At 41.2% G+C, this 19418-nt stretch overlaps 1 protein-coding gene across 1 annotated transcript; it reads right to left on the reverse strand.

Moving 5' to 3' along the window:
* Positions 1-5082: 5082 nt before the first annotated feature.
* On the reverse strand, positions 5083-9590 carry LOC127442595 (solute carrier family 35 member G2-like). The gene is made up of 2 exons (XM_051700749.1): positions 9336-9590; positions 5083-7429 (listed from the first exon to the last, which is right to left on the reverse strand). Exon 2 carries the CDS (start codon positions 7397-7399, stop codon positions 6152-6154), a length of 1248 nt encoding a protein of 415 aa, XP_051556709.1. The 5' UTR covers positions 7400-7429; positions 9336-9590; the 3' UTR covers positions 5083-6151.
* Positions 9591-19418: the final 9828 nt, after the last annotated feature.

A 19418-nucleotide genomic window follows, 5' to 3' on the forward strand; every position in this document is an offset into this window, starting at 1 on the left:
TTTATGTGTTTTTATGCAAGATTAAAATAAAAGGGACACTTGTTAGTGTTAAGTGTTTTGTTATGTTGAGATGTAAAAGAGTTTGTTATGTTGGAGTTTTGGGGGTTACCATTACATTGAATAGCGGAGCTTGAGCTAATGATAAGAACAGGTACAAATCAGACATAAAATTGATTGCTTGTTTCATTGAGCATGTAATTGGCTGACAATAGTGTAGTTAATACTCTATAGTGCTTTCAATAACCATATATTTAGCATGTTAACATGCAGTATCACTAATTAATACATAAAGAAATAAAATACATTTTAGGTACATTGACATGTCTAATTTTGTTGGGTTTACCCTATTCAACTCGGTTCTTTCTGCACAAAGTGTTTGTGTTCAGTTTACAAAGTAACTTTAAGTAAAGAATACTCATTTCAAACACGTGGAACCAGTCCACAACTGAATTAAATTCAGCCAAGCGCTATTATTTTGAGTGTATTGATCATTGTTATTTCATGTTAACAAATGTTAACTGATGTTAACAAATGGAGCCTTATTGTAAAGTGTTGCCATATATTCAATATGTCATAATCTCAGGAATTTTAAAGGTGCACTCAGCATTTGTTCTTCCATAAAAAAGTTTTACCTGTAAAGAAATTAGAACTATAATAGATTGATTATGAAATAAAGAATCCAGTCAAATCAGTAGCCTAATAAAAGCTGCTTTATTTTACATAGAGCTGGGCTGACTAATGGGGGTTAGCATGTTGAGATCACATGAAGAGCTTAATACTACTCAGTTTATCACAGTATTGGACACTTTCACTCATGGAATGAATTAATTATTGCAAATTGTAGATAGCAAATTTCTGCAATTTTTCCATAATGCTGCATCCAAAGTTGTCACACAGTCTCTTCCCTGTCTAAGTGAGTGGTTCTCAACCAAAATAAGATGCAATATGAACCAGACCTAGTCTAAGACCATTGACAGATATCAGCCAGTGCAACGTAAACAAAACAATACTGACTACCTTTACCTTTAAAGGTTAATGAAACAGCCTATAGAATGGTGGATAAATTTGATGTTCTGTAGGGACCTCACTGTAGTTTAATTGACCCAGTGTGGGTCTCCAAGAGTTGTTTAATAGTTCCTTGGGTGGTTCAATTATGTGTTCAATCTGAGTAAACTATACTGGGCATGAGCAAGTTCTTACAGTTTCCTCAGGTCTTTGGAGTGCAGTCATCAATCTGTTTACAAACCTGCAGAGCTGTTGTGAAATAGAGAGTGTCAAATGCATCCCTGTAGCACCTGGTCCAGTAGACAGGGCTGTAATTTAGCAGAATGAGGTCACAGACAGAGGGACCTGAATTGGTTCTTGAGTAGTGTGAGAAAGTTCAGTGACTGAGAAAAAGAAACCAACTCAACCTGCTGTAAGCATCCATTCTATAGTTTATACAGACAGAGAAAAAACTGAGACAAATACACTAGCAATCAAAAATTTGGACACACCACAAAATGTTAAACAACTCAAAACTGTCTTGTATTTTAGATCCACATGCACTAGAAGTTGATGATAGAGATAAGTGTATGTCTGAGAAAACCTAAATCAAATATAGGCCTATATCATTAAGTCATAATCAAATCTGCTGCTAGACAATCGTTTGTTAGAAATCTATGAGTCTGGGAGTCTGGATCACTTTATTCTGCATGCAATGGTTGTGACAAATAAAACATTGAAAAGAGATTAAATGAACTGACTATTCCCCCAGCATTTAATCGGTCTGTCATGTCTGATTAAACAACCAGGGATCTTGAATAATCACAGCATCTAAAAATGAACATCAGCTTCTGCTTTATTTTCCTTGAAAGGAGAGATAACAGAGCCCACATAATTAAGCATAAACACTACAGTGCTTGTGACCCGTCCAAAACCTACAAATGCATTGCAGCTGTTCACTAGAGGAACGGCCTGCAGCTACCTTTCACTGGAAATGTGGACTAAAGTGCTGCGTTTGTGTGGATTTCATGCCACAGACAATACAATAAATAAACAGCCAAGCATACCAAGAAATGTGTTAAAATATACATCCTTTACTTTGAAATCCTCATACATCCTTAGAAATTTGCATCTCTTTTTTGTATTTCCTCCAAAATAGACTAAATTACAAAATACAATAACTAAAATCACTTTTTGATGCAATTAGCCAACAACTCTAATTCTGAAACTGGTCCTATAATAAGTACCATTTGATCTCTAATTGCAACATAGTCTAACATAGCCAGATTTTTGATAATAGCAAAAAGTATTTTCCGGTTTGCAGTTTGTTATGGCCAATAAAGGAAGAGAATGCCATGAAAAGTGACCAATCTCAAATTTGCATTTTTATGTGTTGTTTAGAGGCAGGTTTATCTGAAATAGCTGATACCACAAGAAAAACAATGTGGAAAATTTCAGAATATCAGTTAAGTATTTGATGCCACTAGCTTAAAAAACTTTATGATGCGTTGCATTCTTAACATTGCTGCAAGGGGCGCTACAGCGGATATTAGTGTAAACTGTTCACTTTAAGGCCTCTTCATACTTCCTACGAAATCAAAGAACAAATGGGTGTGGCGTCATTTAGAAAAAAATTTGGCCAAAAAGAAAGTATTTTTGCATTCGTTTCGGTGGTTCGTAACAGCTCGCCTAGGCGAATTATTAGAAAAACTTCTTACCGGCTGTTAAAGATCTTCTTACTGGTATTGGTCCACGTCATCGTTAGGTGTGACTTGGAGCTCCACCTACTTTGAGGCCAAAAGCTAACTTCCTTTCAGTCAGTTAAGATCAGTCAACATGAATACACCAAGCTGGTGCAAATTTACCTAAATCTGTAGGATCATTTGCGTAGAGACATTTTCCAAGAACATGTCATACATTCTTTTTGTTTAATTAGTCTACAAAAGGAATCAAATCTACTCAAATACTCTCAAGTGCCCATTTACTCATGTGCCTTCTGCAGTGAAAGCCATTCACACATCTGCCCATATTAAGGTATGCATATCATCATTCTTTTGTCTGTATTTTTCCCATTAACACTCTTTTATACATCCATCTTTGCAGTAGTATCAGTGTTAACATAAATCACAATGCATATATTATGGCTGCTTATAGCATGTATTAGCATCATGAATTCAGAATGTAATCAAGCATTTTCGCATTTTCTACTGCAGAAATATATTACTTTAAATCATCATCGAGTGGTTAAAAAAAGCATCTTTTACTAATCTCGTGTGAATTCTACTCATAAAATGAGGCATAAAGTAATTGCTAACACATTTTAAGGTTAGTTAAGGTTTTACATGTAGTCTTGAGCATCCTCATATTTAAATGTACCTCTAAACGTCTCCCACAGCAGTGTGGCAGGTGTCTGAATGTTCACAAATTGTATGTCATTGCTCAGCTGTTTCAAACTTCTTGGCTCTGAGCGAAGAACGAAGAAGCACTTCTCCATGAGTGTTTTACTGTGAGCTCTCTCTTTCAAGCCAACAACTATGAGATTTACTGTCATGGCGGAGCAACAGATTGAAGAGAATAATGCTGAGAAAGCAAGTTTAAGTCAATCAAATATTTATAGCAACATACCTGAATAATAGGTCTGAAGAAGGTTTGTAAAAACTGATTAGTTTATAATCAATAATTAGCCATTAGAGTGAGATCATGTTTTCATTTTCCCTTTATCAAAAATATATTTAAACCTTTATAAATGTAAGTATATCTGGAACTTCATGATGAAAAATAATGCATTTTTAATTTAACTTTATGTGTGTCAGTTTCATCATTGAGCGGAGTATGGAAATGTACACTCACTGGGATCTTTATTAGGAACACCTGTACACCTACTTATGCATGCAGTTATCTAATCAGCCAATCGTGTGGTAGCAGTGCGATGCATAAAATCATGCAGATATGGGTCAGGAGCTTCAGTTAATGTTCACATCAACCATCAGAATGGGGGTAAAAATGGGATCTCAGAGAATGGCCAGACTGGTTCGAGCTGACAGAAAGGCTATGGGAACTTAGATTACCACTCTGAACAATTGTAGTGAGCAGAATAGCATCTCAGAATGCACAAAATGTCGAACTTTCACCTTGAGGCGGATGGGCTACAACAGCAGAAGACCAATGAAGTTCTAAGTTAGTGTACCTTTGTGCTGAATTTCATTAAATCAATGATTATGTTGAAATAAAATGTAGTACTAGTCAGTGCCAATGATGATTCCTTTTGTAAGTTCAAAGATATTATGGATCCTTTAAAGATTTAGCAGTTTGTCTGATGAACAGATGTTTTAAAGCAATGTGTTTTTAGAAACACCAAAGTTAAGCAACTCAGAGACCAAACTCTTTGGAGTTAACAGTCCATCTGTGAGTGATATTGTGAGCAGAAGTCCACTGAGCAACAGACCACATCTGCAACTTATGAGGCTTCTGAGCAATCACTTCTGCACAGACCCAAACATTGCCGATTTACAGCACATGCTCATATTTTAGTGAGCCAGAAGACTGTCATTCTTTAAAGCAGCTGTAACAACACTGACTTGTTGATTTCTCTTGGTAGGCAATAAATGCTTGCACATGATGTTATGGGATGAAATTCAGGCCTGTGTTGATGATAGCATAAAACCACAAACCTTAAGTGCTTGATTTATTTGAATGTTAAACAAAGTGGATCCTCACATTTGTACACTGAGATGACTTCATACAGAGTCTACAGAACTTCTAGGTAAAAATCAAATATTTAAGTTTATGAAATTTGAATTTTGCTACATTTGATTCATTGCTTGAAAGCATCTTGAAATTAAATGTAATAATTTATTTTATATTATTTGTTTATTTTAAAAAATATATATTATTTAATGTATTCCCCCTTTTTATAATATATTAAAATAAGAATTTACTACAATTGTACCTGATTGTATTAGTTCGGTCCATTCCTGCCACCTTGTGGAGAATTCTTATATAATTCCCATATAAAAGAACAGGGATAAACATTGATTCTCATGAAAATGCACTCAAAACTCAGTACATGCTTTTATTCATGAGAAAACAAATCTTTGGAAATATTTCAGTTTGAGACAGCATTTTCTTTGCTGTTAATTTTTATTTAATAAATAAACAGACACAATATTGACATTCTCAGATTTTGAGTAAAGTTACTGCATTTCTGTTTCTGGAGTAAAATGTTGTATATAATATGATGATCAATCCAATTGAATGAAAGAATCATGCATTTCATGTTTCATCCTCAGAAAATTAATGTTTTTAACCCAGCAACATTGCCTCCTTTATTATGTTGCATACGTTGTTGTCGAGTAATTAGTATTTGCTATCCAGCCTTTATGAACTTGACTTCAAGTATGTGAATTCTATCTCCTTGCCCAAACATAATATGTCAAAATATTACAATATTTTATATTGCAGTGTTTAATTTTTTCTGTAAAATGCTGTTATGTCAATATCATATGGTCATGACTCCAGGAGTCATTCAAGATTCCTTTCAGAGTCCCTCGTAAAACTGGAAATCATGATATCATATGACAGTAGAAAAGCTCTGGCAGAGACCAGAGTCTCTCACTTTTGCCAGAACACATTTGAACTGAATGATTCGATAAACTCAGTCAAATCAGGCTGTGCCACAGCGTTCCACTTTTCAGGGTCATGTATCAACTGAAGACCAAAAGGGGGCGCTCTTGACCATTTCAAAATAGAAATTAAAACAACTATGATGCAGATTTTCGGAAATGCTCCAATTGCAGCTCCTCTGCACACACATTTATTCGTTTTTTTATTTATTTATTTATTTTATTTTTTGTACATCATAGACGTTTTATTTCACGTTAAGATGAATTGTAGACTAATCAGATTTAATTTGATGTACTGAACTGTCTTATGTAACATGACATAAAACATGTTAAAACAGAATATTTCTGTTTAAAATTGGCAAAAATTATTAATATCCTCTTTTTAAGTCACACAATACAGCAGTAAAATACAACTTCACAAATGGCACTTCATCAATGACAGACTTTACATAGATCTTTTTCTCAGACATTCACAATAATCTCAATCACAGTTTGGTAGCAGCAATTCAAGGCCTGGAAAAATAACAACATTAATCAACAAAGAATCACTTTATAGGTGAGTCAAGGATTTCTTCATATTCTTGTCTTTTGCTCTTCCCCACCCAGTAAAGCTTTACGGCTGTCAGCACAACAACACTGATGATGATGATGAGCCCCCCGATGATGTCATAGATGGAGGGAACCATATGTAGCACAATAAGCTGCAGAAGCATTGCAACAACAATCTCCACATGCTGAACAGTGCTAACAAGTGCAGGGTGGAACTTATTGAGGGCATAGTAGACCCCCAGGAACGCCACAGTAGAGCAGATGCAGATGCCGATAAGGTAGCCCCACGTCTCTCCATCTAGTGGAATGATGGGCTCCTGCAGGATGAACATAGTAGACACCCCCCACACTGTTCCTGTCCAGCCAAAGGTGAAAAGTGCTGTCCACATACTCACCTTCTCTTTGATCGCCCGGTATATGATCATAGACAGGGCAGCCATCAAGCCTGCCATTACTGTCATAGTGTAGCCAAAAGCCTCTTTCCAGAAACCCAGAGATCTGTGCTCACCTACAATGTTTGGGATCATGACCAAGCAAAGACCAAAGACACTACTGACCACCGTCACCACATCTGTCAGGCCCAGTCGCTCGTCAATAAGTAAAAATGCCAGTATAGCACTGAAAACCGTTGTGGTGGCTCTCCACATGATGGTGCCATTGCTGGGTGGCACAATGGCAAAGGAGGTATACGCACACGTGATGGAGATGACATTGCACACGCCGTAGAAGAAAAGCCGCAGTCTGTAGCCTTTGGGCCCAAAGGGTGACTCCTGGTAGTAAAACACCACCGTGATGGACAACACCTGGATGACAGAGCGGATAAAGAGAAGCTCTAGTGATGGAACCTTAGAGCGGTCAGAAGCCAGATGTGTGATGAGAGCCACACAGCCATGGGCAAGAGCTGCCCCGAATAGAGCGCCCCATGTCTTACGAGAGGCAAACACAGAGGCCTCCCCAAAGCTCTGCAGCTGACCTCCGACACCTTTATCCTTTTTATCCCCAGGTGTTTTGGACCGACTGTCCAGAGCACCAAAAAAAGTCCTGCCTGACTTACTGTCAGTGAGATGCTTCCTGTCTGAGGTCTCCTCAACAAATGAGCTGAAGTCTTCAAATGAAGGAGCATCATCATAGCCTTCATCTCCAGGCTGGGGAAAGTGAGTGGAGTATTTCACCATGACAGTGTTGGGGTGGATTTTGACTCTCTTTTTAGAGCCGAGCAAATGCTTTGTTGGTGACTCGTCCATTTTCTTACAGAGCCAGATGTCAAATAGTTCCTGGATATGAAGGAAATGAGTTGCACACAGATAAATCAGAGATATTTCATGACTCAAACTGAGCAGTTGTATGTATTCCATATCACAACAGCAATGTTTTTAAATGAACGGAAATTTCAAAGAGACTTTTTGGTAACACTTTACAATAAGGTTCCATTTGTTAACATTAGTTAACAACATTAGTTAACACAAACTAACAATACTTTTACAGCATTTATTCATCTTGGTTAATGTTAATTTCAACATATCGTAATACATTTTTAAAATCAAAAGTTACTGTATGTTAACATTAGTTAATGCACTATGAACTAACATGAACTAACAATGAAAAATTGTACTGAGTTTTTATTAACATTAACAAAGATTAATTAATGCTGTAAAAAATATATTGTTCATTGATAGGCTTGTAGAGCTACAGATAGCTCTGTAGGTTCTTTCATTGCAAGTGAATGGGTACCAACATTTTGAAGCTCCATAAAGCACAAAAAAGCAGCGTGACAGTAATTCATAAGACTCCAGTGGTTAAATCCACATCTTCAGAAGTGAAATGATAAGTGTGGGTGAGAAACAGATAATATTTAAGTCCTTTTTTATTTTAAATTCTCCTCCCTGTCGTGCAAATTGCCAAAAACAAAAGAAGAAGAAAGAAGAAGAAAGAAGAAATTGAAAGTAAAAGTGGGGATTGATCATAAAAAAGGACTTAAATATTGATCTGTTACTCTCCCACACATCATATCACTTCTGAAGACATGGATTTAACTACTGGAGTCTTATGGATTACTTTTATGCTACCTTTATGTGATTTTTGGACCTTCAAAATTTTGGTCACTATTCACTTGCATTTGTGGACCAACAGAGCTGAAATATTCTTCAAAAAATCTTAATTTGTGTTCAGCAGAAGAAAGAAACTCATACACATCTGGGATGGCTTGAGGGTGAGTAAATGATGAGAGAATTTTCATTTTTGGGTGAACTGTTCTCAAGCAAAGAAATTACATTAACATCCTTGTATACTGGTGGTATTTTTGGATCTGGATGGATATGTTTATTTTTCACTAAAAATTATTGACTGAAATCTAGGCATACTTTTTCTTAGATTATAACATTGTAAGCCTGTTACTGTATATATAATTTGTTTTTTCATATAAACGTGTTACTGTTGGTGGAATACCTTCTTAAAGGGATAGTTCACCCAAAAATGATAATTCCTCAATTATTTCCTCACCTTTATGTTGTTCCAAACCTATAGTACTTTTTTCCTTCAACCCCTAACATTCTTCCTAAAATCTCATTTTCGTGTTCCATGGAAAAAATAAAGTCAAATGGGTTTGGAACAACACGAGGGTGAGTAACTGATGGCAGAATTTTCATATTCGAATGAACTGCCCCTTTAATTTTACACGTATACTTGGTGAAGGGCGTCATGCAGACAGGAATTTGGTATTGGGGTCATCAGAAAGCTATACATTTATGTCCAATTAAAAAACTGTGGATGCAGTGTATAGGCTATTTTGGGGACATGGTACATACAGTAAGTGTTACACTTGATTTGATGATTCAGTTCATTGGCGCAAAAAGTAATGGATGAAGTTGTCGTATGTGGATGACATATAGCAGAGAGCAGGTGATCAATGATCGGAACACATTTTACTCATAACACTCACGAATTTATGAATGGAGCGGGACGCACGCTGTCAGTCTCGAGTACTACACAGCGCGAAATACGTACTCACACCCTTCCCTTTATTCATATCCAAAATGACATACATGATGCAAGGACAATACACCTTTAATATGATAAAATAATGCATAATATACGGATTTGATCAGATAAGTAGGATATATTTGCGTAAAAGCAGGTGCGTAATGACAATTAACAAGCCATATAAACATTACTCTAACTCACCTGTCCTCTCAGATACTTCTCGCCATTAAAGATCCTAGAATTAATTCATTAAATCTTCAGATGATTGTTCTCTTTTTGAGGCAATACGTTTAGTCTTTCCATGTCCTTCTGTATTTGGAAACGTTTATAGGTTTGTCTCGAGGAAAACGAGGGAACCACCGCCTCCTGTCAACTCACAGTATGTTCACAGTGGGTTTTTTTTCTCAGAATGCTGAAAGGAAGTCTGTACACGACTGTGAATTGATTCTGAGATATCCGGCGAGCTGCACGCGTAGACTATGATGAGGAGAATGTGGAGAAACGTTCGCTCTGAGTGTGCGTCATTATTCAGGAGATGCGTGTCATTGACGCAGTACAACTTCACCTCTCAACCTCTGAATCAGGTGGATAATTCTTGCTTATGGCATTTGCACCATTAAAATATCAATACAAATGTATTAATAGAAATGTATATGGAAATACTTAAAACGTGTTAAGTAAATTCAGTGTAAAGTAAGTAGCCTAAATGTACACACAATTTCTCTGTTAGGGATGCAAAACTAGCCTGGCTCATGTCCTGAGCCTCTATCTGTCGTTTATCACTAAGAATCAAAATTTTATATCTATGTATCAGAACCTGTGAAACAGACCATAAGCTAATCAAATTAGTGTTAAGCCACAACCTAATGAATTGTGCTGATTCAAAGAGATGTATCTAGTATGGAAGCAGGCTGCGCCAGCCGTGGCCTTTTCTCTCTATGTTTTCTCTCCACAGAGTATTCAGTTATTCGGCTGGGGCAATTTTAATGCTCAATATATGTGCCAGGCAAGGTGTTCTTTTCCGATCCTTTAATTTCAGGAGGGTTAGGAGCCCATCATTCCACTAGATGGAGACCACATCCTGCCTGTAGGTGAGATAACATGTGGCAAGCACGTCATGTGGGCTCAGAGCCACACATGGAAGAGGTGTGGTGGTAGGTCCTGCCTGAAAGGGGAGGAGCTCTACAAACACGGCAACTGGGACAGAGAGAGTCTGTCGAAGGGAGATGCAGGTCTGTCGACAGGGAGACCGTACTGTGGAAAATACATCACAGGGGGTTACCAGAGTAACCGGCAGCTGTGGAGCTCCTACCTCAGTAAGGGCATATTAGCACACGTACTGGTTCCTGCTGTGAATTCCTCCACTGAATTCAAGAGCCACAGGGCTAGGGAGGAAGGACATCCAGGGTTCACGGGTTTGTGAACTCGCATGGGAAAAGAAGTGCACATCTTTGCCTCTTTGGAGGGGAAAGGCACTATACGCAAGCGATACACCCGGCCAGCTGTCCGTATTCCCGAACTTACCTGTTTGTACCTGACAGAACACGGGACGAAACTGGCTCAACCCAGAGATTGTAAAATCTTGCGAATGTATTGGTGTTGTCCAGTCCACTGCCCTGCAGATGTCTGCTAGAGAGGTGCCATGCGCCAGTGCCCACAAGGATGCCAGACTCCTTGTGGAGTGTGCTCGTATTCCCAAAGGGGCAGGCACGGCCTGGGCCTGGTATGCCATAGCAATGGCATCCACGATCCAGTGGGCAAGCCTCTGTTGGAGACAGCGTTCCCTTTCCGCTGTCTGCCAAAGCAGACAAAGAGCTGCTCAGAGCGTCTAAAGCTTTGAGTGTGATCCAAGTAGATGCGCAAAGTACGCACCGGACACAGCAATGACAGGTCTGGGTCTGCCTCCTCCTGGGGCAGCGCTGAGGGTCTTTAGCTCGGGAAGAACACCAATTCGTGAACCGACGCCACTTCAGGGTATAAACCTGCCTTGTGGAGGGAGCTCTGGCCTGAGTGATTGTGTCTACCACTGCTGGTGGTAGGCCACTTAGGTCTTCCGCATCCCGTCCAAGGGCCAGACGTAGAGGTTCCAGTGGTCTGGTCGCGGGTGCCAGATGGTGCCCTGTCCCTGAGAAAGAAGGTCCTTCCTCAGGGGAATTCGCCAGGGAGGGGCTGTCGCCAGGAGCGTGAGGTCTGCGAACCAAGTCTGGGTGGGCCAATATGGGGCCATGAAGGTAACCTGCTCCTCGTCCTCCCTGACCTTGCACAGGGTCTGTGCAAGTAGGCTCACTGGGGGGAACGCATACTTGCGCAGCCCCCAGGGTCAGCTGTGTGCCAGCGTGTTTTGGCTGAGGGGGGCCCCTGTCGGAGAATACCAGAGAGGGCAGTGGGAGGTTTCTAGGGAGGCAAATAGGTCTACTTGTGCTTTGCCGAACCGACTCCAAATCAGCTGGACCACCTGGGGGTGGAGTCTCCACTCTCCCCTGAGCATCACCTGCTGCGACAGCACATCCGCTGTGGCGTTGAGGTTGCCCGGGATGTGAGTGGCCTGCAGCGACCTCAGTCACCGCTGACTCCATAGGAGGAGACGGCGGGCGAGTTGCGACACGTGACATGAGCGTAAGCCGCCTTGGTGATTTATATACGCTACTGTCGCTGTGTTGTCCGTCCGGACCAACACATGCTTGCCTCGGATCAATGGCAAAAGCCTCTGCAGGGTGAGCAATACTGCCAGCAACTCGAGGCAGTTGGTGTACCAACACAGTCGCGGTCCTGTCCAGGAGCCAGCGGCTGTGTGCCCATTGCACACGGTGCCCCAGCCTCACTTGGAAGTGTCTGTCGTAATGACGACGCACCTGGACACTTGCTGTAGGGGAACTCCTGCCCGTAGAAATGCAAGGTCTGTCCCAGTGCTGAACAAGTGGCAGCAGATTGGCGTGATGGCATGCCCATCTCATATGCATCAACCCTAGTGGCGTGACTGGCACCGAGGATGCCATATGCCCCGGGAGCCTCTGAAAGTGTTTTAGTGGAACCGCTGTTCTCTGCTTGAACGACTTCAGGCAGTTCAGCACCGACCGCACGCGCTCGCTCATGAGGCGCGCTATCATCGAGACTGAGTCTAACTCCATGCCAAGAAAAGAGATGCTCTGAACCGGGGAGAGCTTGCTCTTTTCCCAGTTGATCCGAAGCCCTAGCCGGCTGAGGTGCCTGAGCACGAGGTCCCTGTGTATGCATAGCGACTCTCGAGAGTGAGCTAGAATCAGCCAGTCGTCGAGGTAGTTGAGTATGCAGACACCCACTTCCCTTAACGGGGCAAGAGCTGCCTCTGCGACTTTCGTGAAGACGTGAGGGGACAGGGACAGGCCGAAGGGGAGGACCTTGTACTGATACGCCGGCCATCTAAAGCAAACCGGAGGAAGGTCTGTGTCGAGGTAGAAATGAGACGTAAAAGTACGTGTCCTTCAGGTCTACCGCCGCAAACCAATCTTGATGCCGGACACATGCCAAAATGTGCTTTGGCATCAGCATCTTGAACGGAAGTCTGTGCAAGGCCCGGTTCAGAACTCGCAGGTCCAAGATTGGCCGCAACCCACTGCCTTTCTTCGGTATGATGAAGTAAGGGCTGTAAAACCCTTTCTTCATCTCGGCTGGAGGGACAGGCTTTATTGCGCCCTTGCGCAGAAGGGTCGCATTCTCCACACGCAAGGTGGCAGCGTTCTCACCCCTCACCGAAGTGAAGCGGATGACGCTGATCCGGGGCGGATGCCTGGCGAACTGAATCATGTAGCCGAGTCGGATGGTCCTGGCAAACCACTGCGACGGGCTGGGAAGCGCTAGCCAAGCGTCCAAGCTCCGGGCGAGGGGCACTAAGGGGACAATCGCGTTTAACGTACCTGTGGGTGGGGCCTTGTGGCGGGAGGGAGCAGGGGATGCCACGTCGAGGAGCCTCGCTTCGTCTCGAACTCATGGCTGCACTGAGGGGACCCTCGAAGCACTTACCTTGCTCCATGTACCCACCACAGGGGGATGCCTTCAGTGAGCAGATGGGATATGGGATCTTGCGTTGTGTTGACAAGATGTGTTGTATAGCCTCCATCTGCTTCCTCACCGCTGAGAACTGCTGAGCGAATTCCTCGATGGTGTCGCCAAATAGGTTGATCTGGGACATGGGGGCATTGAGAAAGCGAACCTTGTCCGCATCCCTCAACTCGACCAGATTCAGGTGACATTCCTGGACCACGAGGGTGGAGATCGCCTGCCCGAGTGCTCGCGCCGTGACCTTCGTCTTCCGGAGGGCAAGGTCGGTTGCCGAGTGCAGCTCCTGCATCACATCAGGATCAGGACTACCCACATGCAGTTCCTTTAGTGCCTTGGCCTGGTGTACTTGCAGGAGGGCCATGGCATGCAGGGCAGAGGCGGCCTGACCAGCGGCGCTGTAGGCTTTGGCCATCAGAGACGACGTCATCCTACAGGCCTTGGAAGGGAGTACCGGGCGATCCCACCAGGTGGCTGCGCTTTGCGGGCACAGGTGCGTTGCTGTGAGTGGCGCCCCGAACCCAGGAACCAATCTTCTAGCCTCGAGGGCTCAGGGGAGGGTGGAAGGTTCCACTCCAACCCGACACACGTGGCGGCCCGGGCAAGCATGGAGGTCGTCTCGTCGTCAGCCTCAGACTGGGTGGGCCGACCCGAAGGTGGCAGCCCAGTCGAGTCCTCGGCATCTGACATCGCCAGTACACTCTCCGATGCAGCAATCGAGCACTCATCCTGCTCCGGAGCTCCGAAAGGGACACTAAGCTGGCCCTGGGATGAGCTGGTCTCCTCTTGGAACTCGCCGGGGGCAAATGAGCGTGCTGGGGAATGGGACATCCGCGGGGATTTACCCGGCGGAGCCGTGCCCATTGAAGCCCCCAAATCGCTTCCAGTGCCAGCCGGGCCGGCCTCGTACCCAGAGGTAAAAGGCGAGGCGTGGGGGGGGGGGGCGGCTAGAGTGGCTTTCCCCCGGAAGAAGGAAAGCCGCGACCGCAACATTGCCATGGTCATATTCTCGCAATGAGAACATGAACCATCCACGAATGCTGCCTCAGTGTGATCACTGCCCCAATATGTGAGGCAGCGCCCGTGGCCGTCAGAAGCGGAGAGATAGCGACCACAACCAGGAATCACACAAAGACGGAAAGGCATCTTTATAAAGACGCATCTTTAAAAAGACGTTCACCGTCAATGTGTGTGCTCTAATAGAGAAAATTTACTCTTTAGCAGGAATATACACTCTTTTAGCGCTGTCAAAGCACCCAGGGTCTAAATTTGCACTCGTCGTGCAGGAGAGAAAGACGCTGGAAATGCGCCGTATATCCAACAGCATACACTTCTTAGAGGTGAATGGAACAGCAGTAGTATTCAGCTCGCTGATAGTACAACTGCTCGGCTCCGTAGAAAAAATCTGAATGAGTGGTTGCGAGCCAGCTCCTTTTATACCCGTATGTCTGGGGGAGTGGCATGCATATTCCACTTGCCAATTCTCATTGGCCTTTTCTCAAAGATCTGAGGTGTTCAGGGCTCTCAAGAGCGACCCCTAATGTCACTACATCGACACAATGTCGAGTGAGTGACAGAAGGGGAACCACATTATAGTGACCACGAGGAGGTTAACCCATGTGACTCTACCCTCCCTAGCAACCGGGCCAATTTGGTTGCTCAGGAGACCTTGAGTGAGTCACTCAGCACGCCCTGGGATTCGAACTCGTGACTCCAGGGGTGGTAGTCAGTGTCAATCCTCGCTGAGCTACTCAGGCCCCCTAACCCTGTGACATTAAATATTTTAGCCAGCAGGTGGCAACAAAAGATTATTTTTGTGTATTATGAGCTGGTTGAGCTGATGTTCATTTGAGTCAGCGCTGCCAGTCAGCGAGTGGTTTCTTTGAAGTCATCTGCCATGCCTCACTCCATGATTGCTTGGATTACTACTACACTACAGCTGGGAAATGCAGTTAAAGTAAAATCTTCAGCATTAAGACTTATCACAGCTGAGAGACACAACAGACTGAATAATCAAATATACTCCTAACTGATACTATTGAATGTCCACTTTGGAAAGAGATGTAAACAAACATCCAAAATGGTGGAGGGAGAACGGTTTCTATAGTGAATGACTCTTGCACACCACCACCTGCAACCACGTAATAGGGAGTAATACCCCTGCTTTTAAACCGAGAAAATAGGATGTATTTGACCAAAATGACATTATCTTCAGCAAGCTGATTAACACTACACTACAGCTGAGAAGTAGAGTTAAACAGCTTTACTGTTCATCTCTGCTTGGAAGACATGACAGACGCAGGTAATCTCACACGCTTAACCGCTTTCTCTTTATCTATCAAACACACACACACACACACACACACACACACACACACACACATCCTTGTTTCTCCTATAACTTGTATGTTTTTGAATTGGTAACAGCGGCTTTGGTGCATCTTTTGAACAAGCAATGGCAGATCCAGATACCAGGCGTGGCTCATCTATATCGACATGTAGGGCAGAGCCCTGCCTAAATATTCATCCATTTGAAATCATAGATCCATATAATAAACTGCCAATAATGTAACTTGTTTGCCCATAAATGTGTTGAAATAGCTGACATATGTATTTAAAAGCAGGCCTAGTATAAGTTTTTATTCTATTTTTAAGTCGTAATGTAGCTGAAAACTCCGTTACACATTGTTTAATATATATATATATATATATATATATTCAAGCATGTGGGGCAGAGAGTCTGCTGTCCTCTGAACTCCACAGCGCCCCTCAGTTTTTCCCATGTAAATCTGTGGTCAAACATGGTACTGCAAGGAGCCCTCAATGAGACACACTGGGGCAGAAATTAATCTGCCCATAAACGTAGTGCCAACTGCCAAACCAGAGGTAACTTTAGTATTAGTGCACCCCAGGCAGTGTGACAGATTACGAATATGGCGAGGGCTATCAATAAACGTGTGTGTAACAGCGTGCCATTTCTATTGCAAATTCATGAAAAATTGGCCATCAAATAACTTGGTCCTGACATGCCAGACATAAAAATAATTTGGCAATCAAAAGATAAGGGTAGGCGATAAGACATTGTATGTTTTGTATGATGACAAATTGTATGTCAAAAAGCATTTGCTCTTGAAATGTTCTGTTTTAAATTTACTGTGATTTAAAACATTATTATCATTATAAAACATTTAGTTTTTTTGGACTGTATAAACATGTAAATGACATGTAGATAGTTCTGTTTCTCTCCCCCTCCTCCCTGGGGTACTTCAACAACATTTAACATTATTTAACATTTGATTTAGATTTTAAGATAAAGCATTCTTATTTAGAATATTAGAATCAAGATTATGTTCTAAGGGTGCCGCCTTGTGGTGGAATAATGCAAGGACACCACATTTTGTGTTAGCGCATTTGTGTTTGAATAATGAGTTGAACAATATAAAAAAAAAAAAAAAAGAATGAAAGAAAGAAAGATCAAGATCTGCCCCATTTCCTAATTTTTATTTATTTACTTGTTTATTGAACTGTTGTATATAAACAATATTACACTCGTAAACATGCTGTATGGCCCTAAATCAGCACGTGTGTGATTACCTACGGCACTCGGCCTGTGGCCACGTGCCTGTGGCAGAATCACAGCCATCCTGATATAGGACCATACAGCACTCTTGCTTGTGTGATATTGCTTTATTATTTCCCAGATGTTGGCAAAGTTAGCACTTGATATATATTTATTCTGTAGCCTATTGTTTATTACTATTTACACAAGTGGAATATGTTAATTAAATTTCAATCAAATGTAGATTTGTAGAGCAATGAATTCTATAATATGCAATATTGTGAAACATTGTTAAATTAATTGTGCCCTTATAAAAAATGTAAACGGTACACTGCCCTTTTCAGCGTTTTAATACATGCATTCCAAATGTGATCAGATTTGACAGCCAAGAACTGCGTCATTCATAATTCATGATATGATATGACCCCTGTGACTTGTGTTGCCATAATGAGGGGAGATCTCAGTGGGCATTTATCTCCTATCAACTAGCTTATTATCTGACAGCTGTCTCATAGACACAGTTATGATATTGTTTTATCTGATTCTTCTTAAAATAAAAGGTTAATACAGGATTCATGTTAGGATCATTTCTTGCTGGAAGGATGTTTGATTTCTTTGTAATATTGTAGTGTAAAATCAGAGATAAATTATATTTCTTTGTAAAATGTGTTTATCTTGATGAAGCATCTGAAGAACAATATTTTCATGAACGAGTATCTATTGCTCCTCTGTTCTGAATTAGATGCCGACAGCTTTGAATTTCTTATTCATTTAAGCAAATTGCACATGTTTTGGCACATGTGTGCAAAAGAGTAAGTACAATTGTCTATAATTTGCACAATAACTAAATGCACATGTCTTGCTGATCAAAACTGATGAGTTGATTCTCAGTGAAATTGTCATACTCTTCACAACTTCTAAACATTCTTTCATCGTGTGAGCCATCACATGCAAAATGATCCATTCAATTATCAAAAATCTGTCAGACATAAGTGTATATTCCATAAATATCTATGACATGGAATGTTTTTTCATTGTTTTTGGCATTGGCCAATTTACTGACACAATAACTAGGTTTTGAAGCATGAATTAAATGTTTTGGGTGATTTACTACATTTTGCAGACATGCAATAGAATTGTGATGTCCCATAAAACAGTTGTGACAATTGCACTTACAGATTTAGAGAATGTTAAGACTGTCAAAAAATGAGCCAAAGTCATTGAGAAAAAATTTAATATATAATAACAAGTGCTTGTGAAAAAAGCAACACCCTTTTTCCAAAGTAACTACTCTAGATAGTTCACTAGAACATGCAGTTCAGTCCAGATGACCATTTATCTTCATGTGTTTATTCTTCATGCTTTAAATAGCCTATGTGTGAAGCTCCCTGAATAAACATGGCAATTTTCTACATGCTATCAACACTAGTCATTGAGAAAGTAATTTCAGCTTTCTCTGCTGACAAGACTGATCGGGTTCATTTGTTTTTCTTGAGTCAGACAGGAAGCTTGATTAAATGATGTACTGAATGCACCAGTGTTCTATTTCCATTGATTTCACAGACTGTCGGGGTGGATCAGAAAAATACCATCTTTAGCATCTTCTTTTATCTCTAGGATTAAAAATACATACAGGGCATAGATTTGATATTGGCTGTGAGGACGCTCTGTCTGTTGGCAACCATTTTATGCAGTATTTCACAGCAGATAGATCATTGACCTAATAATCCTCAGACACCTCCGAGCTCCACTCAGTGCTGGTGTGGGGAATGATGGATGAAACTCATTGAGAGAGAACAAAGCCATGGCATTCATGTTATTATCTCTGCAGCATGGTGCTTTGGTGCACTTGAAAGACACATAAATGAGTTAGTATGATCCATGTGGGACATTTGTGAAATCAAATAATTTTGGTCATCTTCATTATATTGTTTAATTTGTACTGCAGGTTATTAATTTACAACAAGCCAAGATAAATGGGAATTTATTTGTTCCTCCAATTGAAATGTATTGTTTTGTTTCACTTCACTAAACCTGAGTAAATACAATCATTGACCATGTCACCATTTTTTTTTACATGCATTAGAGTTTACATGTTTTATGAATGATCACACAGCATGCACATATTTACATTAATATAAATTCTAAATATTGGTCAATATTTTGCTTTGATTACATAGGGTAAACAACACAGTTCTAAACATATAGGTAACCTCTAGGCTAACATACTTTTAGGCAAATTTTTGTGAGCAGTATTTGTTTTGGATGGCAGCATGTCTGAGTAAATGGACAGTTCAGTGCACAGTGTCTTTTAGGTTTATTTTTTCCTTAACAGCTTCTGGCAAATACACAATTCATCTGATGTCAAATATTGCAAAATCAACAAGCTTGCAGGGCTAGTTCTCCCTCTGCAGTAACCAGCTAAACATTTGTAATAGTTTTAACATCAGATTAAAAGCAGAAATGCAAGATATATTCCTGGAATTGTACTGCACTGAAGAGAGAGACGTAATAACATGTTTAGAATGTGACAACAGCTCTGCGAGTAGACTGAGTAGACAAGCTAGAAGAGAAAAAAGTTTTATTAAATCTGAGAAATACAAAATTTTTCATAAGAGTAAAACAAAAAAATAATAATAATATTAGGTTTTGGTATGGTATATGCAGGGTTGGGAGGGTTACTTTTGAAA

This window comes from Myxocyprinus asiaticus, chromosome 6 (assembly GCF_019703515.2).
Source record: "Myxocyprinus asiaticus isolate MX2 ecotype Aquarium Trade chromosome 6, UBuf_Myxa_2, whole genome shotgun sequence".
Taxonomy (NCBI): domain Eukaryota; kingdom Metazoa; phylum Chordata; class Actinopteri; order Cypriniformes; family Catostomidae; genus Myxocyprinus; species Myxocyprinus asiaticus.